At 46.4% G+C, this 24418-nt stretch overlaps 1 protein-coding gene across 1 annotated transcript; it reads left to right on the top strand.

The window, feature by feature from the left end:
• Positions 1-236: 236 nt before the first annotated feature.
• LOC147646872 (serine/threonine-protein kinase pim-1-like) lies at positions 237-22941 on the top strand. Its single transcript, XM_086872714.1, has 8 exons — positions 237-263; positions 18284-18319; positions 20166-20300; positions 20752-21036; positions 21141-21191; positions 21396-21762; positions 22377-22553; positions 22788-22941. Exons 1-8 carry the CDS (start codon positions 237-239, stop codon positions 22892-22894), a joined length of 1185 nt encoding a protein of 394 aa, XP_086728840.1. The 3' UTR covers positions 22895-22941.
• The last annotated feature ends 1477 nt before the right edge of the window (positions 22942-24418 follow it).

Below are 24418 nucleotides of genomic sequence, written 5' to 3' on the forward strand. Positions count from 1 at the left end.
CCTTTTGCACTCGAAGATCCCTTGTGAAATTCTGAAGACAGAGCCCTCAAATGAGTGTAGGGGTGCTTTTCACCTGGGCATGTGCAGTTTGTGAGAAATTCGAGTCGCCTCCCTTGCTTTCTAAACACTGCTCAGCAGCATGGCAGGCTAGGGGCGGCTGAAGCGAAACGTCCTTCCCCTGATACAGACTGCACAACAACCTGCAACCACTTCTGTCTCTCAGAATCCTGTCCATGATGCCAATTTATGTCATGATCCGCAAGGTGGGATTCGTGATGTGGCTCTTTTATTTGATTGTAGAGTACAAAAGATTATCAGCAAACCAGGGACTCAAACAGCAGAACACACTTTACTGAGTGCTCATCAGCACTAATATGCGATAGAGGGAAAAGAGGAGAAAGCAAAGCACAAAGAAAGAGAGTAAGGGGATTATAGCTACCAATGTCGAAGTCCACTCCGCCATCCAACGATGCAGAGTCTTCTGTCTGTTGGTGAGATCTCAAAGGAAAGTAAGTTTTGGGTTTATTTTACAATTTTTATTCCAGTTCCAGCAACTCACTGTATCACAATTACTCTCTCTTTTGCTCAAAAATCCACACTTTGAACACTCCATTCCTCCCAATATACTCTGTCATGAATTAAAGGAGTCTTTTTAAGCTATTATTGTCCATCTCCATAGCTTTAACAGAAAGGTATTTCAGCTTGTAAAGCATCTCCTTATTCTCTCTTCCCCATTTAAAACTTAACTCTTTTCCTCACTGTTTTTAGTGGTTTTATGATGTCTTCTTCATGTTGATTGTCTCTCTCTTTCTCTGTCTTTCTGGGAAAAAGGAGTAATCTGTACATTTTATTCAGGTAGTAAAAGAATTAAAAGCTTTAGAAAAGCTGCAAGAGTTCATGGTGTCAGGTTTCAGTCCAGCAGCAGAAACTGAAAACTAAACCAGGTTGGCCGGCTCTGCTTTCTTTTCCTCCGCCCCTGCCTTCGTCCTCTGTGGCCTTGTCTGGCCTGGAGGGCGGGGGGGGAGAGGAGGAGGCCACGACAGAGCCTTGTTACCTTTTCAGAAGCCAGAAACAAAAGAGGACAAGAGTGCTCTGACTTTACATCTTAAGGAGGTGTTCACAGCGTGACTCTACGTTTTAATGGTCAAAACTGCTGTCAATTGTTAGAAATGACTGATAATTGGTCTGGAGGAAAGACTGCCATCAGCCACCAGCACCTTCAACTTCCTTAGCTCTCAAAACTACCATAAAGGTAAAACCACCCCATGACACTGTGACACAACCGCTGTGAATGTCCCAGTTTCCACCTCTCTGTGACAGCACAGCAGGGACAGCCCCAGTGTTCTCCTCTCTGTGACACCACAGCAGGGACAGCCCCAGTGTTCTCCTCTCTGTGACAGCACAGCAGGGACAGCCCCAGTGTTCTCCTTTCTGTGACACCACAGCAAGCACAGCCCCAGTGTTCCACTCTCTGTTACGCCTGTCGTGGTTTTAAAGCATTAGTTAGAAAATCACTGTAAAACTTACTCATTTCTTGCTGTGAGATGTGGATGATGAGAAGGGCAAAAGAAGCTTAAAACTTAAAGGAATGAGTAAGTTTATTAACCAAACTACAAGGTTAAGAAAGCAGAATAAAACTTCCAGAAACCCTTTTTCCCCACCATGCTCCCATTCCTGTCTTTAATTGACAACATAGAGGAAAAAAACCAAACCCTGGTGGTTAAAACAGTCCAAACTTTGCTATAGTCTTTTCAGCAGTCTTTGTCGAGAAAAAGAAGTTCTTTTTTGTCAATCTATGGAGTTTTTCATAAGAAAACCATTTTCTCGTGGCTTCCTATTGCTCTGATGCCAGTGGCCCAGAAAACTCTGCCATCAGTCCTTTCCTCCCATTTCACACCACTCTGAGCTGTGTTCTTGGGCCATGATTCAAGGGGTGTCCTTTGAAGGATGAGATCTTCCAAGGCAAAAGTTCTCTTCGTTTGTCTCTGTGACCATCTCTGGAAACAGAAATTTTTGCTTTGTCTCTTAAGAGCCACAAATCTTCAACAACTCTCACTTCTCCTTTTCTCTTCCAGCATCTCCTAGGATTACAACCACTTCACCCTTGACTCAGCTTTATCAATGAATTACTTTTGCTCAGATCTACACTTTGAAATACTCCATTCCCCCCAAAATACTCTTTCAGGAATGAAAGGAGTTTTTTCAGGACATTATTGTCCCTCTCCATAGCTTGAACAAAAGAAAACTTCAGCTTATTCAGGCATCTCCTTATTGTCTTTCCATCTGAGGGTTAATTCCTTCCCTTGCTGCCTTTCATCCTTGATGCTGTCTCTTTCCATGGTGATCCCTCTCTCTTCCCCTCTCTCTGGAAAAAGGATTAATCTGCAAGTCTCATCTGCCTAGTGAAAGGGTTAAACTCTTGCCCAGGCCTTGATCTCTGCCGAGGCAGCGGCTGGAGCCGTTTGCCAGGGAAGATTTTTGGTAGCTGCTCTGGAGGAGTGTGGCCACTGTCTCAGCACGCCGCAGCTCAAGAGCTTTCCCTCCCCTTCCTCGGCAGTCTCTGCTGAAAGCCAGCAGCGTCAGAAACTGCAGCCGAGCCAGGAAGTGGCCTGACCCGGCAGCCCCGCTGCACAAGGCGCAGCGAGCCCTGCAAGGGCTTCAGCCCCTCTGGGAAAGGGCTCCTGTCACTTCACAGTCGCCATCCAGCACCAGGAACCGCAGAACTCCAGCCAGCCCCGCTCCCCGCCGCGGCCTTGTCTGACGTGGAGCGGCGGAGGCTGAACCAGAGCCCTGTTACCTCTTCAAAAGCCAGAAAGCAAAGAGAAAGAGAAATTCCCAGGCTTAAAATTGAAAGGGTGGTGTTCACAGCTTCATGTCACTTTTCAATGGGCAAAAATACTGTCAATTCCAGAAATGGCCAGGTATTGGCCAGGACAAAAAACTCCAATCAGTTTCCAGCAACCTTAACTTCCTTAGCTGCTTCTCTTTTTTTCATAAATGTCAATCTAACACACACTAGCACAAGTGACAGCCCCAGTGTTCCCCTCTCTGTGACACCACAGCGGGGACAGCCCCAGTGTTCTCCTCTCTGTGACACCACAGCAGTGATAGCTACCATGTCCTCCTCTTTGTGACACCACTGCTGTGACTGTCCCAATTTCCCCCTCTCTGTGACACGACAGCAGGGACAGCCCCAGTGTTCTCCTTTCTGTGACACCACAGCAGGCACAGCCCCAGTGTTCCACTCTCTGTTACGCCTGTCGTGGTTTTAAAGCATTAGTTAGAAAATCACTGTAAAACTTACTCATTTCTTGCTGTGAGATGTGGATGATGAGAAGGGCAAAAGAAGCTTAAAACTTAAAGGAATGAGTAAGTTTATTAACCAAACTACAAGGTTAAGAATGCAGAATAGAACTTCTAGAAACCCTTTTTCCCCACCACGCTGCCATTCCTGTCTTTAATTGATGTCATGGGGTGGCTTTACCTTTATAGTGATTTTAGGAGCTAAGGAAGTTGAAGGTGCTGGTGGCTGATGGGAGACTTTCCTCCTGACCAATTATCAGTCATTTTTAAGAACAATTGACAGCAGTTTTGACCATTAAAAAGTGAATTCAAACTGTGAACACCGCCCTAATATGTAAAGTCAGAGCACTCTGGTCCGCTCTTTTGTTTCTGGCTTCTGAAAAGGTAACAAGGCTCTGTCGTGGCCTCCTCCTTCTCCCCTGCCCCCTCCCCCCCCAAGCCGGACAAGGCCGCAGAGGACGAAGGGGGGGGGACGGGGGCGGGGGGGGCGCGGAGGAAAAGAAAGCAGAGCCGGCCAACCTGGTTTAGTTTTCAGTTTCTGCTGCTGGACTGAAACCTGACACCATGAACTCTTGCAGCTTTTCTAAAGCTTTTAATTCTTTTACTACCTGAATAAAACGTACAGATTACTCCTTTTTCCCAGAAAGACAGAGAAAGAGAGAGACAATCAACATGAAGAAGACATCATAAAACCACTAAAAACAGTGAGGAAAAGAGTTAAGTTTTAAATGGGGAAGAGAGAATAAGGAGATGCTTTACAAGCTGAAATACCTTTCTGTTAAAGCTATGGAGATGGACAATAGTAGCTTAAAAAGACTCCTTTAATTCATGACAGAGTATTGGGAAGCTTGGAGTGTTCAAAGTGTGGATTTTTGAGCAAAAGAGAGAGTAATTGTGATACAGTGAGTTGCTGGAACTGAGTAAAGCGAAGATTTTGAAGCCTTGGGGCAATGAGAAAACTGTTTTCTAGGAAAGCTCACAGAGACAGATGAAGAAGACTTTTGCCTTTGAATGACTCATCCTTAAAATGACATCCCTACACTCATGGCCCATACACACCTCAGAGTGATGTGAAATGAGAGGAGAAGAACTGATGACAGATTTCCGGGCAGCTGGCATCAGAGCAACAGAGAACTGTAACAGAAATTGTTTTCTTGTGAGAAACTCCATAGGTTATCAGAAAGAGACTTCTGTTTCTCTACAAAGACTGATGAAAAGACTGTAACAAGAATTGGGACTGTTTTTAACCACCAAAGTTCAAAATTTTTTTTGTCTCTATGGTGTCATGTATGCAAAGAAATGGTCAAGTAGTGAGAGATAGAAGAGTTTTCTGGAAGTTTATTCTGGTGTTCTTATTCTTGTAGTTTTGTTAATAAACTTTCTTTATCCCTTTTTAAGTTTTAAGCCTGTTTTGCCCTTGTTCTAATCCATATCTCACAGCAAGAAATAAGTAATTTTTTAGTTACTGGTTTAAAACCATGACATCTCCTTTCAAAACCTAGTTGAAATTTTGCAGAAACAATTAGATGAAGAAAGGAATGAGACCCATCTCTTGCCAGTGGCCCGAAGAGAGGAATGGGTTAAAAATTCAAAGAATGCTTACTCACCAAAGAAACAGTGGAGAGGGAAACCCCTCTCATTAATCACATTTAGCCTCAAAAAGAACTAACTGATGAAAAATTGTGGGCAGCACTGCTGTCCTAGCTTGAAACCTTTAATTAAAACAGAATATAATCATATTGTCATGGAGTTAACTTTACCTTTAAGGGAGTTGGAGTTGCTGGGAACTGCCTGGAGTCTTTTCTCCTGACCAATTATCGATCATTGCTGAGAATTGACAGCAGTTTACGCCATTGAAAAGTGGGATCAACTTGTGAACCCTACCTTAAAGTGTAAAACCAGAGCTCTCTTGGTTCTCTTTGTTTCCTGGCTGTGAAGGGTGGCAGAGCTCCAGGCCTCCCGTTCCCTGCCCAGGCCATGCGGCCGGGCGGGGCCGGGGCCGGGGCCAGCCGCGTGTCCCGGCCGGCAGATGGCGGGGGGCCTGCGGAAGGTTTTCCTCGGGCCCGGGCCGGGCCGAACCGATCTCTGGCTCAGCTGCAGGTTTTGCTGTAACTAAATTCACTGGAAAATGCCGAGTGAAGAAAGAGAGAGGCCCTGGACTTGCAGCGGGCTGGAGCGGCGACTACACTGTCCAGAGCAGCCATGAGGAGCTTTCCATCACAGACAGCTCCAGCTCCTGTTCGGCAGAGATCTCCGAACCACCTACAAAAAGCCTGGGCAAGATTTTAACTCTTTCATTACCCAGATGAGACTTGCGGATTAATCTTTTTATCCAGACAGAGAGAGAGAGAGTGATCAACATGAAAAGAGACTTTATAAACTACCACTGACAGGAAAGAAAAGAAGCTTCAGAAAAGGTAGAGAATTAAGAAGATGCTTTAATTAAGCTGAAATATCTTTCTGTTAAAACTCTGGAGATGGACAGTTCTGAAAAGAACTCCTTTAATTCATGATACAGAATCTAGAGAGGAATAAAGTGTTCAAAGTGTAAATTTGAGTAAAAAGTAGAGTAATTATGGTATAGTGAAGTGCTGGGAGATTTGAAGCCTTGAGAGGCAATGAGAAAACTGTTTTCTAGTGAAGCTCACAGAACAGATGAAGAAGACTTTTTGCCTTTGAATAACTTACCCTTAAAAATGCTACCCCTAGACTCATGGCCCATACAAACCTCAGAGTGATGTGAAAATGGGAGGAGTGGGCTCGAATAATAGCAGCTCTGGGCAGCTAACATTAGGGCAATGGGAAACTATAACAAAAATAGTTTTCTTCTGAGAAACTCCATAAAGTAACAGGAAGAAACGTCTGTTTCTCTACAAAGACTGGTGAAAAGACTGTAGCAAGAATTGGGACTGTTTTAACCATCAAAGTTCCAAAGTTTTTGTCTCTGTTGTCATGTGAACAAGGAAATAGTGAGTAGATAGGGGATGAAAAGGTTTTCTGGAAGTTTATTTTGGTGTTCTTATTATTGTAGTTTGTCAATAAACTTTCCTTTTTCCTTTTAAGTTTTAGGCCTGTTTTGCTCTTGTTCTAGTACATATCTCACAGCAAGAAATAAGTAATTTTCTCAGTTATTCGTTTAAAACCACGACATCTCTTCAAAGTCTTTCATATTCCAGAAACATTCCACAAAATCTCCACAAATTTGAACAGAAACTATGAAAAATCTTTCAAAATGATTCAAGTCTAGTCAAAATCCCACAAAATTCCAGAAACATCCCAACAAACTCCCTAAATCTTCTCAAAACCCCACTAAATTCCAGAAACATCCCACAAAAACTTTACAAATTTCCACACATCCTAGAATAATCCCTCAAAATTCTTCAAGTCTCCTCAAAATCTCACCTAATTCCAGAACATTCCACAACATTCAAAAAAAATCGCACAACATTCCAGCAGAAACCTCCCAAAAAATTCTTTACATTTTCGCAAAACTCCACCAAATTCCAGAAACATCCCACAAAAACTCCACTAATTTCCACACAATCTAAGAAAAATACCTCAAAATCCTTCATGTCTCTTCAAAGTCTAACAAATTCCAGAAATTTCCCACAAAATCTCCTCCAATTTGCACGCAATCTAAGAAAAAATATTCAAAATTCTTCATGTCTCCTCAAAGTCCTTCAAAATTACAGAAATATCCCACAATATTCCACGAACATCCCAACACACTCCTTAAACCTTCTCAAAACAACACCAAATTTCAGTAACATCTCACAAAATTCTAGAAAAATCTTGTCAAAACCCCACCAAATTCCAGAAACTTCCCACAAAAAGCTTACAAATTTCCGCACATCCTAGAAAAATCACTCAAAATTCATCAAGTCTCCTCAAAATCTCACCAAATTCCAGAACATTCCACAACATTTCAAAAAAATCGCACAACATTCCAGAAACCTCCCACTAAATTCTTTACATTTTCGCAAAACTCCACCAAATTCCAGAAACATCCCACAAAATCTCCACAAATTTCCACACAATCTAAGAAAAATACCTCAAAATCCCTCATGTCTCCTCAACGTCTTTCGAAATTCCACAAACATCCCACACAATTCCCTAAATCTTCTCAAAGCCCTACCAAATTCCAGTAACATCCCACAAAAACTTTTCCAATTTCCAAAAATTCCGCAAACATCCCACAAATATCCAGAAAAATCTTTTCAAAACTCTACCAAATTCCAGAAATATCCCACAAAATCTTGACAAATTTCCACACAATCTAAAAAAACCCCTCAAAATTCTTCATGTCTCCTCAAAGTCTTTCAAATTACCGAAACATCCCACAAAATCTCCACAAATTTGCACACAATCAAAGAAAACTCAAAATTCTTCAATTCTAGTCAAAATCCCTCAAAAATCCTGAAACATCCCAACAAACTCCCTAAGTCTTCTCAAAACCCTACCAAATTCCAGAAACATCCCACAAAAACTTTTCCAATTTCCACACAATCTAAGAAAAATACCTCAAAATTCTTCATGTCTCCTCAAAGTCTTACAAATTCCACAAACATCCCACACAATTCCACAAACATCCCAACAAACTCCTTAAACCTTCTCAAAGCCCTACCAAATTCCAGAAACATCTCACAAAATTCTGGAAAAATCTTCTCAAAACTCCACCAAATTCCAGAAACTTCCCACAAAATCTTTACAAATTTCCACACATCCTAGAAAATTCCCTCAAAATTCTTCACATCTCCTCAAAATCTCACCAAATTCCAGAACATTCCACAACATTTCAAAGAAATCGCACAACATTCCAGAAACCTCCCACAAAATTCTTTACATTTTCGCAAAACTCCACCAAATTCCAGAAACATCCCACAAAATCTCCACAAATTTCCACACAATCTAAGAAAAATACCTCAAAATTCTTCATACCTCCTCAAAGTCTTTCGAAATTCCAAAAACATCCCATACAATTCCCTAAATCTTCTCAAAACCCTACCAAATTCCAGAAATATCCCACAAAAACTCTTCCAATTTTCACAAAATTCCACAAACATCCCAAAAAATTCCAGAAAAATCTTCTCAAATCCCTTCCAAATTCCAGACACATCCCACGGAATTCCACAAAAATTTCAACAAATTCCAAAAACATCCCACAGAATTCCAGAAACATCCCAAAAAACTCACTAAATCTTCTCAAAACCTTAGCAAATTTCGGAAACATCCCACAGAAGTCTCCACATATTACCACACAATCTATGAAAATACTTCAAAAACCTTCATGTCTCCTCAAAGTCTACCAAATTCCAGAAACATCCCACACAATTCCTTAAATCTTTTCAAAACCCCACCAAATTCCAGAAACTTCCCACAAAAATTTCCACAAAATTCTACAAACATCCCACAAAATTCCAGAAAAATCTTCTCAAAACCCTACCAAATTCCAGAAATATCCCACAAAATCTTGACAAATTTCCTCACAATATAAAAAAACCCCTAAAAATTCTTCATGACTCCTCAAAATCTTTCAAATTCCAGAAACATCCCACAAAATCTCCACAAATTTCCACACAATCTAAGAAAAATACCTCAAAATTCTTCATGTCTCCTCAAAGTCTTTCGAAATTCCACAAACATCCCACACAATTCCCTAAATCTTCTCAAAACCCTTCCAAATTCCAGAAACATCCCACAAAATCTTTTCCAATTTCCACAAAATTCCACAAACATCCCACAAAATTACAGAAAAATCTTCTCAAAACCCTACCAAATTCCAGAAATATCCCCCAATATCTTGACAAATTTCCACACAATCTAAAAAAAAACCCTCAAAATTCTTCAGGACTCCTCAAAGTCTTTCAAATTCCAGAAACATCCTACAAAATCTCCACAAATTACCACACAATCTATGAAAACTCTTTCAAAATTCTTCAAGTCTAGACAAAATCCCTCAAAATTCCAGAAACATCCCACCAAATTCCACAAAAATCCCACAAAATTCCAGAAACATCCCAAAAAATTCCACAAACATCCCAACAAACTCCCTAAGTCTTCTCAAAACGCTACCAAATTCCAGAAATATCCCACAAAATCTTGACAAATTACCACACAATCTAAGAAAAATACCTCAAAATTCTTCAAGTCTTCTCAAAATCTCACCAAATTCCAGAACATTTCACAACATTTCAAAGAAATCGCACAACATTCCAGAAACCTCCCCCAAAATTCTTTACATTTTCGCAAAACTCCACCAAATTCCAGAAACATCCCACAAAAACTCTTCCAATTTCCACAAAATTCCACAAACATCCCACAAAATTCCAGAAAAATCTTCTCAAAACCCTACCAAATTCCAGAAACATCCCACAAAATTCCACAAACATCCCAATAAACTCCCTAAATCTTCTCAAAATCCTTCAAATGTCCAGAAACATCCCACAAAATTCCACAAACATCCCAACAAACTCCTTAAATCTTCTCAAAACCGTACCAAATTCCACAAACATCCCACAAAAACTTTTCCAATTTCCACAAAATTCCACAAACATTCCACAAAATTCCAGAAAAATCCCACAAAATTCCACAAACATCCCAACAAACTCCCTAAGTCTTCTCAAAACCCTACCAAATTCCAGAAATATCCCACAAAAACTTTACAAATTACCACACAATATAAGAAAAATACCTTAAAATTCTTCATGTCTTCTCAAAACCCCACCCAATTCCAGAAATATCCCACAAAATCCTTTACATTTTTGCGAAACTCCCTCAAATTCCAGAAACATCCCACAAAATCTTTACAAATTTCGACACATCCTAGAAAAATCCCTCAAAATTCTTCAAGTCTCCTCAAAATCTCACCAAATTCCAGAACATTCCACAACATTTCAAAAGAATCGCACAACATTCCAGAAACCTCCCACAAAATTCTTTACATTTTCACAAAACTCCACCAAATTCCAGAAACATCCCACAAAATCTCCACAAATTTCCACACAATCTAAGAAAAATACCTCAAAATTCTTCATGTCTCCGCAAAGTCCGTCAAAATTCCAGAAACATCCCACAAAATTCCACAAACATCCCACCAAATTCCAAAAACATTCAAGGGAATTCCACAAACATCCAAACAAACTCCCTAAATCTTCTCAAAACACTACCAAATTCCAGAAACTTCCCACTAAACCTCCACCAATTTGCACACAATCTAAGAAAAATACCTCAATTGCATCATATCTTTTCAGTCCTTAAAATTGCAGAAACATCCCACAAAATTCCACAAAAATCCCACAGAATTCCAGAAACATCACACATAATTCCACAAACATACCAACAAACTCCCTAAATCTTCTCAAAACCCTACCACATTCCAGAAAAATCCCACAAAAACTTTTCCAATTTCCATTCATCCTAGAAAAATCCCTCAAAATACTTCAAGTCTCTTTAAAATCTTACCAAATTCCAGAACATTCCACAACATTCCAAAAAAATTGCACAACCTTCCAGAAACCTCATACAAAATTCTTTACAATTTCACAAAACCCTACCAAATTGCAGAAACTTCCCACTAAACCTCCACCAATTTGCACACAATCTAAGAAAAATCTTTCAAAATTCTTCAAGTCTAGTCAAAATCCCACAAAATTCCAGAAACATCCCACACAATTCCAGAAAAATCACACAAAATTCCACATACATCCCATCAAACTCCCTAAATCTTCTCAAAACGCTACCAAATTCCAGAAACTTCCCACAAAATCTTTACAAATTTCCACACATCCTAGAAAATTCCCTCAAAATTCTTCACATCTCCTCAAAATCTCACCAAATTCCAGAACATTCCACAACATTTGAAAGAAATCGCACAACATTCCAGAAACCTCCCACTAAATTCTTTACATTTTTGCAAAACTCCACCAAATTCCAGAAACATCCCACAAAATCTCCACAATTTTCCACACAATCTAAGAAAAATACCTCAAAATTCTTCATGTCCCCTCAAAGTCTTTCGAAATTCCACAAACTTCCCACACAATTCCCTAAATCTTCTCAAAACCCTTCCAAATTTTAGAAACATGCCACAAAAACTCTTCCTATTTCCAAAAATTCCACAAACATCCCACCAAATTCCAGAAAAATCACACAAAATTCCACATACATCCCAACAAACTCTCTAAATCTTCTCAAAACCCTACCAAATTCCAGAAACTTTGCACAAAACCTCCTCCATGTTGCACACAAGCTAAGAAAAATACCTCAAAATGCTTCACGTCTCTTCAGTCTACCAAATTCCAGAAACATCCCACAAAATCTCCTCCAATTTGCAAGCGATCTAAAAAAAATCTTTCAAAATTCTTCAAGTCTGTCAAAATCCCACAAAATTCCACAAACATCCCAAAAAATTCCACAAACATCCCAACAAACTCCCTAAGTCTTCTCAAAACGCTACCAAATTCCAGAAATATCCCACAAAATCTTTACAAATTACCACACAATCTAAGAAAAATACCTGAAAATTCTTCAAGTCTTCTCAAAATCTCACCAAATTCCAGAACATTCCACAACATTTCAAAGAAATCGCACAACATTCCAGAAACCTCCCACAAAATTCTTTACATTTTCACAAAACTCCACCAAATTCCAGAAACATCCCACAAAATCTTTACAAATTACCACACAATCTAAGAAAAATACCTCAAAATGCTTCATGTCTCTACAATGTCTAACAAATTCCAGAAACATCCCACAAAATCTCCACAAATTTCCACACAATCTAAGAAAAATACCTCAAAATTCTTCATGTCTCCTCAAAATCCTTCAAAATTCCAGAAACATCCACCAAAATTCCACAAACATCCCAACAAACTCCCTAAGTCTTCTCAAAACCCTACCAAATTCCAGAAACATCCCACAAATTCTACAAAAATTTCCACAAAATTCCACAAACATTCCACCAAATTCAAGAAAAATTTTCTCAAAACCCCACCAAATTCCAGAAATATCCCACAAAATCTTCTCAAATTTCCACACATACTAAGAAAAACCCTCAAAATTCTTCATGTTTCCTCAGTCTTTCAAATTCTAGAAACATCCCACAAAATCTCCACAAATTACCACACAATCTAAGAAAAATACTTCAAAATGCTTCATATATCCTCAATGTCCTTCAAAATTCCAGAAACATCCCACAAAATTCCACAAACATTCCAACAAACTCCTTAAGTCTTCTCAAAACCCTAACAAATTCCAGAAACATCCCTCAAAATCTCCACAAATTGCCACACAATCTAAGAAAAATACTTTAAAATGCTTCATGTCTCTTCAAAGTCTACCAAATTCCAGAAACATCTTGCAAAATATCCCCCAATTTGCACAGAATCGAAGAAAAATCTTTCAAAATTCTTCAAGTCTAGTCATAATCCCACAAAATTCCAGAAACATCCCAGCAAACTCCCTAAATCTTCTCAAAACCCTACCAAATTCCACAAACATCCCACAAAAACTTTTCCAATTTCCACAAAATTCCACAAACACTCCACCAAATTCCAGAAAAATCCCACAAAATTCCACAAACATTCCAACAAACTCCCTAAGTCTTCTCAAAACCCTACCAAATTCCAGAAATATCCCACAAAATCTTTACAAATTACCACACAATCTAAGAAAAATACCTCAAAATTCTTCATGTCTCTTCGAAGTCCTTTAAAATTCCAGAAAAATCCCACAAAATTCAATGAACATCCCAACAAACTCCTTAAATCTTCTCAAAACCCCACCAAATTCCAGAAACATCCCACAAAAACTTTTCCAATTTCCACACATTATAGAAAAATCCCTCAAAATTCTTCAAGTCTTCTCAAAATCTCACCAAATTCCAGAACATTCCACAACATTTCAAAAAAATCGCACAACATTCCAGAAACATCCCACGAAATTCTTTACATTTTCACAAAACTCCACCAAATTCCAGAAACATCCCACAAAATCTCCACAAATTTCCACACAATCTAAGAAAAATACCTCAAAATTCTTCATGTCTAGTCAAAATTCCTCAAAATTCCAGAAACATCCCAGAAAATTCCAGAAAAATCCCACAAAATTCCACAAACATCCCAACAAAATTTCTAAATCTTTTCAGAACCATACAATATTCCAGAAACATCCGACAAAATCTTCACAGATTTCCACAAAATCGAAGAAAAATCCCTCAGAATTTTTCAAGTCTCCTCAATATCCCACAAAATTCCACAAAAATCCCACAAAATTCCACAATTATTACACAAAATTCCACAAATATCTCCGAAAATTCCAGTAAAATCTGATTAAATTGTTAGCGTTCAGGAACACACATAATCACAGATGATTATATGCGGGTGCTTTATTAAGTGATCTGGGTGTCAGGGGTACACATACCCAAATCTCTCCCATCTTGGTTTTGAGTTGAAGATATTTTCATAGTCTAGCATTATATAACTCACATATTAATTATTAAACTTACATTGTTCTATTGTATGCATTGTTTTTACCCAAGCATGGATTGCTCCTGATCCGCTCCAGCCCCCTAACATTGTTCCTCACGTTCTTTAAACAATAATTACAGCTAATCACATCTAACAATTGTATCATGATCATCTACTGATTACACACGTGTAATTTTGACCTGATTTTTACCAAGTACAAGGCCTAACATTTCCCAGCGCCAACTTTTCCAAGGCCTTTCCAAACCTAACTAACTTTATAAGTCCCCAAATTTTCTAACATTTTGAGACCTTTTACTATCACTTACAGGACTTGTGTGCTCCAGACCCCTCACCAGCCTTGTCCCTTCTCTGGACACGCTCCAGCCCATCCATGACCTTCCTAAATTGGGGGCCCAGAACTGGACACAGCACTCGAGTTGCTGCCCAACCAGTGCAGAGTAGAGGGGAGGAATCCCTGCCCTGCTCCTGCTGGCCACACTGTTCCTGATCCAGGCCAGGAGCCATTGGCCTTCTTGGCCACCTGGGCACACTGCTGGCTCATGCCCATGTTGTTCCGATTGGGAACAGCTAGAAAGGAACGACCATGGACTCTCATGGGAGTCACGACACGAGAATTCCTAGTTTATTGCTTCAGCCCTGTCTTATAGACAGAAACGTGGAAAAGTACAGAAAGGAAACTCTTATTGGTTAACAAAGTACTACACCACCATCATTGGTCAGGGGCACTCCGCCCCCCTTGACTGTCTCTTGCAAGGAGAAACAACAGGTTGCAAAACAACACCTGCAAGGCTGTTTTAGTATCTCTGAGAATTGTTTTAATTCCTTCTCATGAATTTCCCAGGTTAGGCTTCAGTCAGGCCTGAGAGCTATGTGGCCTGCAATAACTACAGGCACTCTGGCTCAGATTTAGCATCCATATGCCCAGCCTGCTGTCCATCAGTGCCCCAGGTCCCTTTCTGCCTGGCTGCTGTCCAGACACTCTGTCCCCAGCCTGTAGCACTGCAGGGGTTGTTGGGGCCAAAGTGCACCACCCGACACTTGGACTTGTTAAACCTCACCTTGTTGGGTTTGGGCCCTGGATCCAGCCTGTCCAGCTGCCTGTGCAGAGCCCTCCTACCCTGCAGCACATCAACACTCCCAGCCAAGCTGGTGTCACCATGGTTCCATGGGGCCCTAGAGTGTCACAATGGTCTCCAGGATTCCATGAAGCCTCCCAGCAATCCAGTTTTGGATCATACTGGGAGTGACTGGACTCATACTGGGAGTATCTGAGAATGACTGGGAACATGCCATGCACATCATCCCCCATACTGGGGGTGACTGGGAGCAACTGGAAGCGTGCTGGGAACCAACGGCATCATCCTGGGACTGACTGGGTTGATCTAGTCAGAGGCAAATGGGACCATCCTAGGAGTGCTGCCATGTGACAAGGATCATACTGGAGCTTACTGGACTCATACTGGTGTTGAAAGGGAACAGCTGGGATCTCTGAACACCAAAGGTTTTTTTCCTGCCCACTGAAGAAGGAGCTTCCCAGTATCCATGTGTGAGGGGACCTTCACCTGAACCAGATGCTGTTAGGAGAAAAAGCTGCCTCTGCTGGAAAATCCCACACAACAAGTTAATGCCAAGAGAGAGCATTTTACTTTCACAACTTCCCTCCTGGAGTCATAGTCCTTTTGGATCACACAGCAAGCAAAAGAACAGCACAAAATATAAGGCTGTGTCCAGTTTTTGGCTGGGTGAGCAAACAGAGGGAGTGCCAGGATCTGCTGCCACAGACTCTCGGGGAACAGAACCCCCCCAGGCTCCATTCCAAATGCTGTGCACACCCTGCTGGCTACAAACAACCCCTTTTTTAAGAAGTTGTTGGGAGGAGCTCTCCCAAATAAATGGCATCTTAATGGCAATTTTCATTCAAAATCACCTTCGTTCCAGTGAAAGAACAAAAGGCCCAGAGCAATCCCAAAGGCACACATGGTGCACCTGGGGAAATCCTCGACTTAGGGGCCCAGTGGGTTAAAAAATACCCATAAGAAGCCCCAGAGTCCAGAGTGCAAACTGCAGCAAGCGCTTGCTGGATCATTTTGGCTGTGCTGCACATGTCTGCAGACTGTCTGTCCCCCTGCAAGGACAGAAGGACACCCATCAGGGGCAGGGCTGGCTGCTGAGAATGCCTCAGGCAGGAGGATCCTCAGGCAATGAGCAGGTGCCCAGAGCCACTCTGACACTGAGGCCTCTGTGCCCCACAGCAATGGGAACACCACAAGGACACAACAACGTTCCTGTGACATCATAGCAGCAGCTCCCCCAAAAATTGCCTGCAAGGTTCTCCTGGGTCACCAAGGAGCACAAAGGATCCTCAGAGGGCACAACCTATTGCTCAAAGGATCCAAGAGGAACTCAGAAAATGCAGCAAATGAGGACACCCCACAGCCCAGCCTGAACACTGAGAACGAACAAAGATGTGACCAAACCAAAGGAAATACAACTTTTGGTCACTGATGCTTCTGACTATAACCAGCAAGGCTTGTTCCATCTGGGATCTTTGTTCTAGAAACAAGCAACATTCTCTGCTGTAACTGTACATAAAGCTGGAACTTGGGGAAAAGAAGTCTTGTGTGACTTCTTGGACATCTTGTGGCGAGGGTGTCCAAGGCAATGGACTCACAAGCGGGGTCCCTGCCCTCCCGACTAACAACTGCCATCTCTCCTTCAGCCCCATGCGTGCGTCCAACAACCTCCTGACAAGGGCCTCCATCCACACATTCCATCACCAGCCACAGATCCTCATCCACGAGGTCACCCAGCATCCCTGAGGCCACAGCAGGGAGTGCTCCTGACATCTGGTACAGCACTGTGGCTTTCCTGGGATCCTTCTGGTGCATGTGGCTGAGAGGAGTAGGGTGGATGGAACCAGGACAGGTCACAGATCAGCAGCCCCACTGCAAGCAGTGCTTTCTCCTGCTGTGTGGGGACTGTGGGGTGACTGATATTGGGACTCCTCTGGCTTTGGCTCCTGCAGACCACACAGTGGCTCAGACACTGGCCTGAGGGAAGGGGTCTCATGGAAACCCGGCACAGGCATTTCTCTTTGGAGAGGGGGTTCTGCAGGGAGAAGGGAGAACAAGAGACGTTCCTGTCTCCTGAGATTCCCCCTCCTCTTTCAGCAGCCATACCACAATCCATCAATACCAGAGTTCATAGGATCACTTCCTTGCCAGGGAGCACAAGGCACTCAAAACTGAGCCCTGCCAGAGCCCAGCCCTGCCTGCCCATTTGGAGGGTGTGGGGGAATGGAATTTCAGCAGGAGCTGACCCACAATGATACTTTGCCACTTGTGGGTTTCTCACAGCCTTAGAAGGAGTTTGAGATCTCTGTCCCCAACACCCGCTCACCCTTCAAGTGCACACACACGCCTGGCGGCAATTCAGGGTCCCTGGAGTGGTGGCTGCTAATCTTGGAAACAGGAGCTGTTGTCTTTTCCAATGGCCTTAACTCCCTTCTAGCTATTAGAAAGTGGCTGAGTAAAGGAAATGACCCTGGAGGAAGGGGACCAGAACCTTGGAAAAAGATGAAACATCTTTTGTCTGAATTACAAATTAAATCCCTTTCATTTATTTCTTTAGTACTACTCTATTACTACAAACAAAAATATGTTTCTGAGCTAATTGTTGGGATTCGGGGCTTTATTTCTTGTTCTTGTTGTTGTTATTATTATTTATTAGTATTACTTTTCATTGTCAAGACTTTTAAATCTTAGACATAAATAACAATGGCTGGATGTCACACACTGGGAAAATTCCCTTGTTTTTCCCACCAGAATTAAACTGGACACTCAACTCCAAGTTGCCAGTGGATTCTAAAGACGGAAAATCCTGTTAATGCGGGGTTTGGTGTGGTTTGGAGCTGGGGAAGGGTCTCATCCCCTCCCAGAGGTGCCCCAAGCCCGCTCTGCTGCCACGTCTGCACTCGCGGCCCCTCACGGCGGCCCTGCCCTGGGGACATGGTGGGACCCCCTCCTGCCAGGGCTGAGGCTCCTCATGGCCCCTCACAGCCCCTCATGGCCCCATAGAACTTCTCAGGGCCCCATAAAACCTCTCATGGCCTCTCATGGTCCCTCATGGCCTCTCAAAGCCCTTCATGGCCCCTCATTTTTCCTCACGGCCCCTCTCAGCTCCAGGCGCGGGGCTCCTCCCAAAGGAGAAGGGGCCGGGCCCTGCTCTTTCTCCTTTTATTTCGGTCCCTTCATAGCGACGAGTAAACAAAGGCTGAATGGAGCCTTTCCCCAGCGTTTCCCTCGGGGTTCATTGCAGGCTGAAGCTCTGTGCTGGCGCTGGCCCGAGCACCAACATCCCTGCAGCCCCCAAGGCCTTTGCTGTCCCCCCGTGTCCATTCCCTGTCCCCGAGTCCCGCCCGGCTCTGGCAGCAGCAGCAGCCGCAGCGCAGCGGGCGCAGGCCCAGCCCGGCCGGGGCTCCCGGCCACGAGCAGCGGCAGCGCCGGCCCTTCCCACCTGCTCCTGCCTCGGCTTGCCAGGCCTTTTGCCAGGGCAATTCTGGACTACAGCAACAATCCCCCACAAACAGCCCTGATTCCTCAGGCCCGCCTCTGCTGCCCTCAGCCAGCCCTCAGAGGAAGAAAGGATCGGGTTCCAGCGCTGTTTTCAGCACTGTTTTACTCACCCTGAGGTGACAGCAGGAGGCTGTTGGTGCCTTGGCCTTGGCAATTGGAGATCCCAGCTGATCTTACCCCTCTTCTGCTTGCCACTTGAATTTTAGCAGTACAGCTGCAATTGCCTCTTTCAATCAGTGCGACCCACTGTGCTTTTCTGACAGGGAACTCGGACTGCTTGTTAAAAAGGCCTCATGAGTAGTAGATCTCCAAATGCTCTCAAGGCCCTGAGCACAAAATCAAAGAGAATTAAAGCCACACAGGTCACATTTGCAGTGCTCAAACACAGCCCTGTTGCTGCTGCTGCTGCTGAAATAGAATCAACTGACAGAGGCCATCACAGAAATTGCCTTTACAGTGGCAAATAAAATGAAAAAATCGACTAGGAGAAAAAAAACCCAGAACTCCCCAACTCACTTCACTGTTTCTACCGAGCAGCAGAAGAAAAAGGAACAGGGCACCTTTCAGGCAGTTCCACAAGCTCAGGGTTCCCATTTCATGGGGAATCTGAGATGCAATTGGCCTTTTTAAAAGGATAAAACAAAGGGAATGAATTGGAAATTATTAGGAAAAAATGTACCTTCTTATATACAAAGTTCACCAAGTCATTCCCTGCTTTTCTCCTTTTCACATTCTTTCTGTCATCCAGAGAGGTCCAGCTTATCATGTTCTGATGCTTATCATCAACTGATTGTGCTCTTGATTTCTCCCAGTGCAAGAGATGTAGAATCATCTAAACTGAACACAGAAACAAACTCTCTCTGTCAGCCCATCTTCATGTTCCAGATCACTTTCCAGATGTCCATGGGGGATTTGGAATGATCAGCTCTCCACTGCTGGCTGCACACCCTGGAGATTCTTTCTCCACATTCATCCAGGCTTGTATTCCCTAACAATTCCCGGTACCTCATCATGTTTTCTTTGGGTAGAAGAGTAACAGTGAAAACCTTACCAATGGCACAACTCCCCAGTGCACAAGGAAAAGAAAGAACAAGTTTCAAGTGCTTCAAGTATTTGTTCTGCTTTGCTGCAAGAGTTGTGCTGCAGTCACTCACAGTGTGGGAAGCCAAGAGAAGCTGCAGCTGGGGGCACATCTTGTGACAGGAGCTGAGCCTTGTTCTCCAGGACAGGTTTTTGGAAAGAACAGACGGGACTGTGGAGAAGATTCTGGGAAAATTGAAACAACTTTCTTATGAAATGAAAATCAAATCAAAAGAAACAACCAATATGTTTTTCTCTATTTTTCTCTATTTATTTTTATGTTCCCCTTTTCCATCTTGCACTTTCTCCATCCCATTCATTCCAAATGGATCTCACCTCTAAGATCTGAGATTTGGCAAGTTTTAGACACTGTAAAACAGCATGAGCTATACCCAGTTTGCCTTGCCCTGTTTTCCTTGGAAAGCAATGCTGGAGACACAAGTGCAGCGCTTGGGTCGGGTACAAATTCTGCATTCAGGGAATGTGCTCAGACGGTGCCTGACCCTCAGCAGGGACAAGGCACAGCAGCAGCCAAGGGCATTCCTGTGCCCCTGTGCAGGAGTCAAGACTCTGGCTCTTGGCTCAACACGGCAAAGTTCCCGTGTTTGGCAAGGCTCAGGGGCTGCCCGGGGAGTGCGGGGCTCGGGCCGGGGCCGAGCGGGCAACGGACAAACGGACACGGGGACAAACGGTCCCGGTGCTTCAGTTGCAGCGGCGGCAGCAGCGGCAGCAGCAGCAGCGGCGGCAGCAGCGGCAGCAGCAGCAGCGGCGGCAGCAGCAGCAGTGGAAGCAGCGAAAGCAGCCAATTTATCACTTTTCCGTCTCTCCCTTTCCCATGGACCCACATTCCCTCCGGGTCTCCCTTTTCCTGCGTCCCCCCCTCTTCCAGGTTCCCTCTCCCCGTACCCGCCCGGGCCATGCCCCCGGCCCGCCCCCGGACCCGCCCACGGGCCCTGGCGGGGTTGCCCCGGCCCCGGCCCCGGCCCCGGCCCCGGCCCCGGCCCCGGCCCCGGCCCCGGCCCCGGCCGTCCCGCCGTGGTCTCGCCTCCGCTGGGTTCTGGCTGTGCTGGCGCTGGCGCTGCTGGGCGGGCATCATTGCCTGGGGCTGGGGCGGAATCGCTGCCCTTTGGCTCCGCCTTGCCCGATCCCGGCCCCAGCCCCGACGCAGGCTCCGGTCGCGACCCCAGCTCCGGTCCCGACCTCAGCCCTACCCCCGGCCCCGGTCCCGGCCCCGGCCCCGGCCCCGGCCCCGGCTCCTCCCGGGGCCCGCGGAGGACACAGGCGGCGCGGCCGCTGCCGCCGCCTCCGCTGCGGCTTCCCCGGCCCGAGCTCCGCCGCTCAGCAGCGCGGCCGCTGGCCCCGAGCCGCCGCTGCCGCGTTCCAATGAGGGAACGCCTGCGGATGCCCGGCCCGGGGAGCTCGGGGAGCGCTCGGGGGCCGTTCCTGTCCCCGGGCCGAGCGCTGATGGCCGCGACTCGCCCCCAGGGAAGGCGCAGGAGGCCCTGCAGCAGCGCTACGAGCTGGGCCCGCTGCTGGGGCGCGGCGGCTTCGGCAGCGTCTTCGCGGCCACGCGACTCTCGGACGGCGCCCCGGTGAGCGGTGGGCAGAGGAGGAGGAGGAGGAGGGGGCGGAGGAGATGGCGGGGGCGCGGCGGGGCGGGCAGCGAGCTCAAGCCTCTTCTGCTCCTTGCTCGCAGGTGGCCATCAAATGTGTGCCGCGGGATCGCGTCCGGCTCTGGGGCGAGCTGGTGAGTGTGCGGGGCCAGCGGCAGAAGCCGGGGCGTGCCGGGCAGGGATGAGCCGGGGCCCGGCGGGGTGGGAGCTGCCGAGAGCCCTGCGGGGAGAGCGGGCGTGGGGTGAGCGAGGTGTGCAGAGCATCCCGGGCTGGCTGAGGGGTCCCAGGGCCCTGGCCCGGCCTCAGCCCCACTGACAGCACCGTGCTCCTCCCGCAGCCCGACGGCACCCGTGCTCCCATGGAGATTGTGCTGCTGGACAGGGTGTCCTCTGGCTGTGCTGCAGTCATTCAGCTGCTGGAGTGGTTTGTGCTCCCCGACAGCTTCGTGTTAGTGTTGGAGCGTCCACAGCGGTGCCAGGACCTCTCGCATTTGCTGGCGGAGCGGAGGTTCCTGCCAGAGGAGGAGGCGCGGGGGCTCTTTCGCCAGGTGCTGGAGGCCGTGCAGCACTGCAGCAGCTGCGGGGTCCTGCACAGGGACATAAAACCGGAGAACATCCTGCTCGACCTGGCCACTGGGCAGCTGAAATTGATCGACTTTGGCTGTGGCGCCTTCCTGCAAGACACAGCCTACACCCAGTTTGCAGGTGAGCCCTCGCAGGGGATGCTCCTGGCCATCTCATGGCCCAGCCTGGCTGTGGCACCGGGGATTCCCCGTGGTGCTGCCAGGATGGGATCAATGCTTGAGGCAAATTGATTTGGATGGGGGTGTGAGGGGGGCCAGCTCCCAGCCCTGCCAAGAGCCTTCAGCACCCACTGTGCCCTGGGCTGGGGCTGGGACAGCCAGCCTGACAAAAACCCCCATGGGGGTAGCAGAGGGCAGGGGGTCTGACCCCATGCCCCAGAGAGTTTAGTGAGTCAGCGAGGAAGGGCTTGAACTCCTCTGCTCCCCACATTTGCCTTGGCCTATTAACAATTTTTTGGAGGCCATGCAGGCAGGGAGGAGAGTGTGTTTTCTATACCATGGGGTGGGTTTTTACTTGGTTGCCATGGTTGGGCCTCCCCAGTGCTTCTGCTGCCCTCTTCCAGCAGCAGTGGCTTCTTTTCCAACCCTGGGTTTGTAGCCAAGTGCCAGGTGCTGGCAAGAGGGCAGTGGGTCACCCCGTGTGCCGCTGGGGCAGCCCCCACATGCCCAGGGATGCTGGGGCCAGGCTCTGGGAGCAGCAGCATCCCCCTGATGAGCTCCATCTGTGTTCCACAGGAACCCTGTCCTACAGCCCACCAGAGTGGATCCACCAGCAACGCTACCATGGCCAGGCAGCAACAATCTGGTCCCTGGGCCTCCTGCTCTACCAGCTGGTCATAGGGAAGCACCCATTCATGAGGGGCCAGCAGATCATCTGGGGGCGGATCTTGTTCCCACGATGGCTCTCCCAAGGTGAATCCTCATCTCTGGGCACAGGGGGAACACCAGGCTTGGGAGACAGCTGTGGGCTAGTGAGCATCCTGCTCTGGCAGCTGCTGAGGAGGTGGCACATGTCCTGCTCTCCTGCAAACAGGGAATCCATGGGGAAGTTGAGGCCCAGCTCTGGGCACACCCAGCATGGCCTGGGCACTGGAAGGGGGCGGCAACTTCTCCAACTGACTGGTGATTCCTGGTTTCTCTCTTCAGAATGCCAAGATATTATTAAGAGGTGTTTGTCCATGCAACCCTCGGACAGGCCATCCTTAGAAGACCTTTTGCGCGATCCTTGGATGCAGGCTGTTCATCTGCCCTAGGAGATGGGAGAGATCCACATGCACAGTTGGATCCAGGGGCCTGGCAGGTAACAGCTCCACACATTTCTTGGCAATCGGTGGCAAAGCAAACCAGGCTGTTTTTGTCGTGCCTGTAGCTCTGAGCAGGGGTCATCAGAAGGGAACACACAGCTCTTGGGCTGGAGCTGAGCTGGACACCTGGTGTGGCAAGCACTGGTGGCCACCATTCCCCCTGCTTTTGCTTGTCTGCTTCACTGATGGCTGGGACCCTGGGCAGAGCACTGACAGCCTGGTCTGGCCCCTAGGCAAGGAGAAGGAGGCCCTGGAGAAGCTGTTACCAGCTGGGGCTGCTGCTGGAGACACCAAGGGCAACCTCAAGGATGGCAATCTCTTCCTCCAGCTGGCCAGCTGAAGATGATGGATTTCAATTCTGGCATGTCTTCTTCAAAGACTCGCTCCACGCCCAATTTGCAGGTGAGTCCACAGCCAGGGGATGCTCCCAGATCTGGGCATGGCACAGCCTGGCCAGGCACCAAAGGTTCCCCCCTTGGCTGGGGTGGATGCAAGCAATTCTTCAGTTGGCTGCCAAGCTGCTTTTTGTCTCTGGACAGCTGCTGAGGGGCTGGGTCTGCCGTGGCTGGCTGCAGGCTGGGCACATGGCCTGCCCTCCTGCTCTGCTCCCAAAGGCAGCAGTGATGGGCAGCTTTGGGCCCAGCTCTGAGCACGGCCAGCATGGCCTGGGCACCGCGGGTGGCTGGGACAAGGGGACAGGAGCCTTCAGCTGACGGGCAGTTTCTGGTTTCTCTCCTTGCAGCCGGGCTCTGTGGATGCTGAGGCTGCTCTGGGCTCTGCCAGGGCTCTGCTGGGCTCAGCCCCAGGCATAGCTGGGCTCACCCTGCCCTCCCATTGCTCTGACAGCTTTGCATCACACGAGCCCGTTCCCAGCACACCGCCTGAGCTTTCTGCTTTTGCAGGTGAGTGAGACTCTCCTGCAGGCCAAGAGATTGCACTTAGGGACACACATCCAATTGGCAAGGACACAAACTCTCCACAGTCCCAGCTGAATGCCTGCATCTGCACAGGATGTTTTCTGTGTCCCACTCTTCCTTTCTTTTTGGCTGCAATTGTGCAATTGCACTTTCTTCCTCCTCTAGAAGTGCCACTGCTGTGTTCCTGAGGCAGTGCAGTCTGGAGCTGATGGATGAAGAATCGCCCCTCTGCACTTCCAAACCAGAGCAAAAAGCTGTAAGTGGGACTTTGCATCTTTAAGAAACCCCTGAATGTTTGAAAGGGAATGTGCAGCTCATTCACAGGGTGAGAAGGAAGGGCATCTTCTAAAGGATTTGGGGTTTGACAGAGTTTAGATTCCCAGTGCTGCTTGGAGCTGGCAAGGCACAAAGCAGTTTCTTCTTGCTTCACTCCAATTTCACCACAATTTAAAATAACAATATTGGAATCCAACCCAAACAACTTTTTCAAAAAGGTTCCTGAGGCCGGTAAGATGCATCATGCCATCAGCACATTTACAAATTAAATAACTGAGTT

The sequence above is a fragment of the Cyanistes caeruleus genome, unplaced genomic scaffold, assembly GCF_971803275.1.
Source record: "Cyanistes caeruleus unplaced genomic scaffold, bCyaCae1.hap1.1 HAP1_SCAFFOLD_76, whole genome shotgun sequence".
NCBI classification, from domain to species: domain Eukaryota; kingdom Metazoa; phylum Chordata; class Aves; order Passeriformes; family Paridae; genus Cyanistes; species Cyanistes caeruleus.

Coding starts and splice junctions, on each gene's coding strand:
- LOC147646872 (XM_086872714.1), top strand. CDS start 237: ATGCCAATTTATGTCATGATCCGCAAG. Junction 20,301..20,751: donor TGGACCCACATTCCCTCCGG/GTCTCCCTTTTC, acceptor GCCGCCGCCTCC/GCTGCGGCTTCCCCGGCCCG. Junction 22,554..22,787: donor CCCACGATGGCTCTCCCAAG/GTGAATCCTCAT, acceptor TTCTCTCTTCAG/AATGCCAAGATATTATTAAG.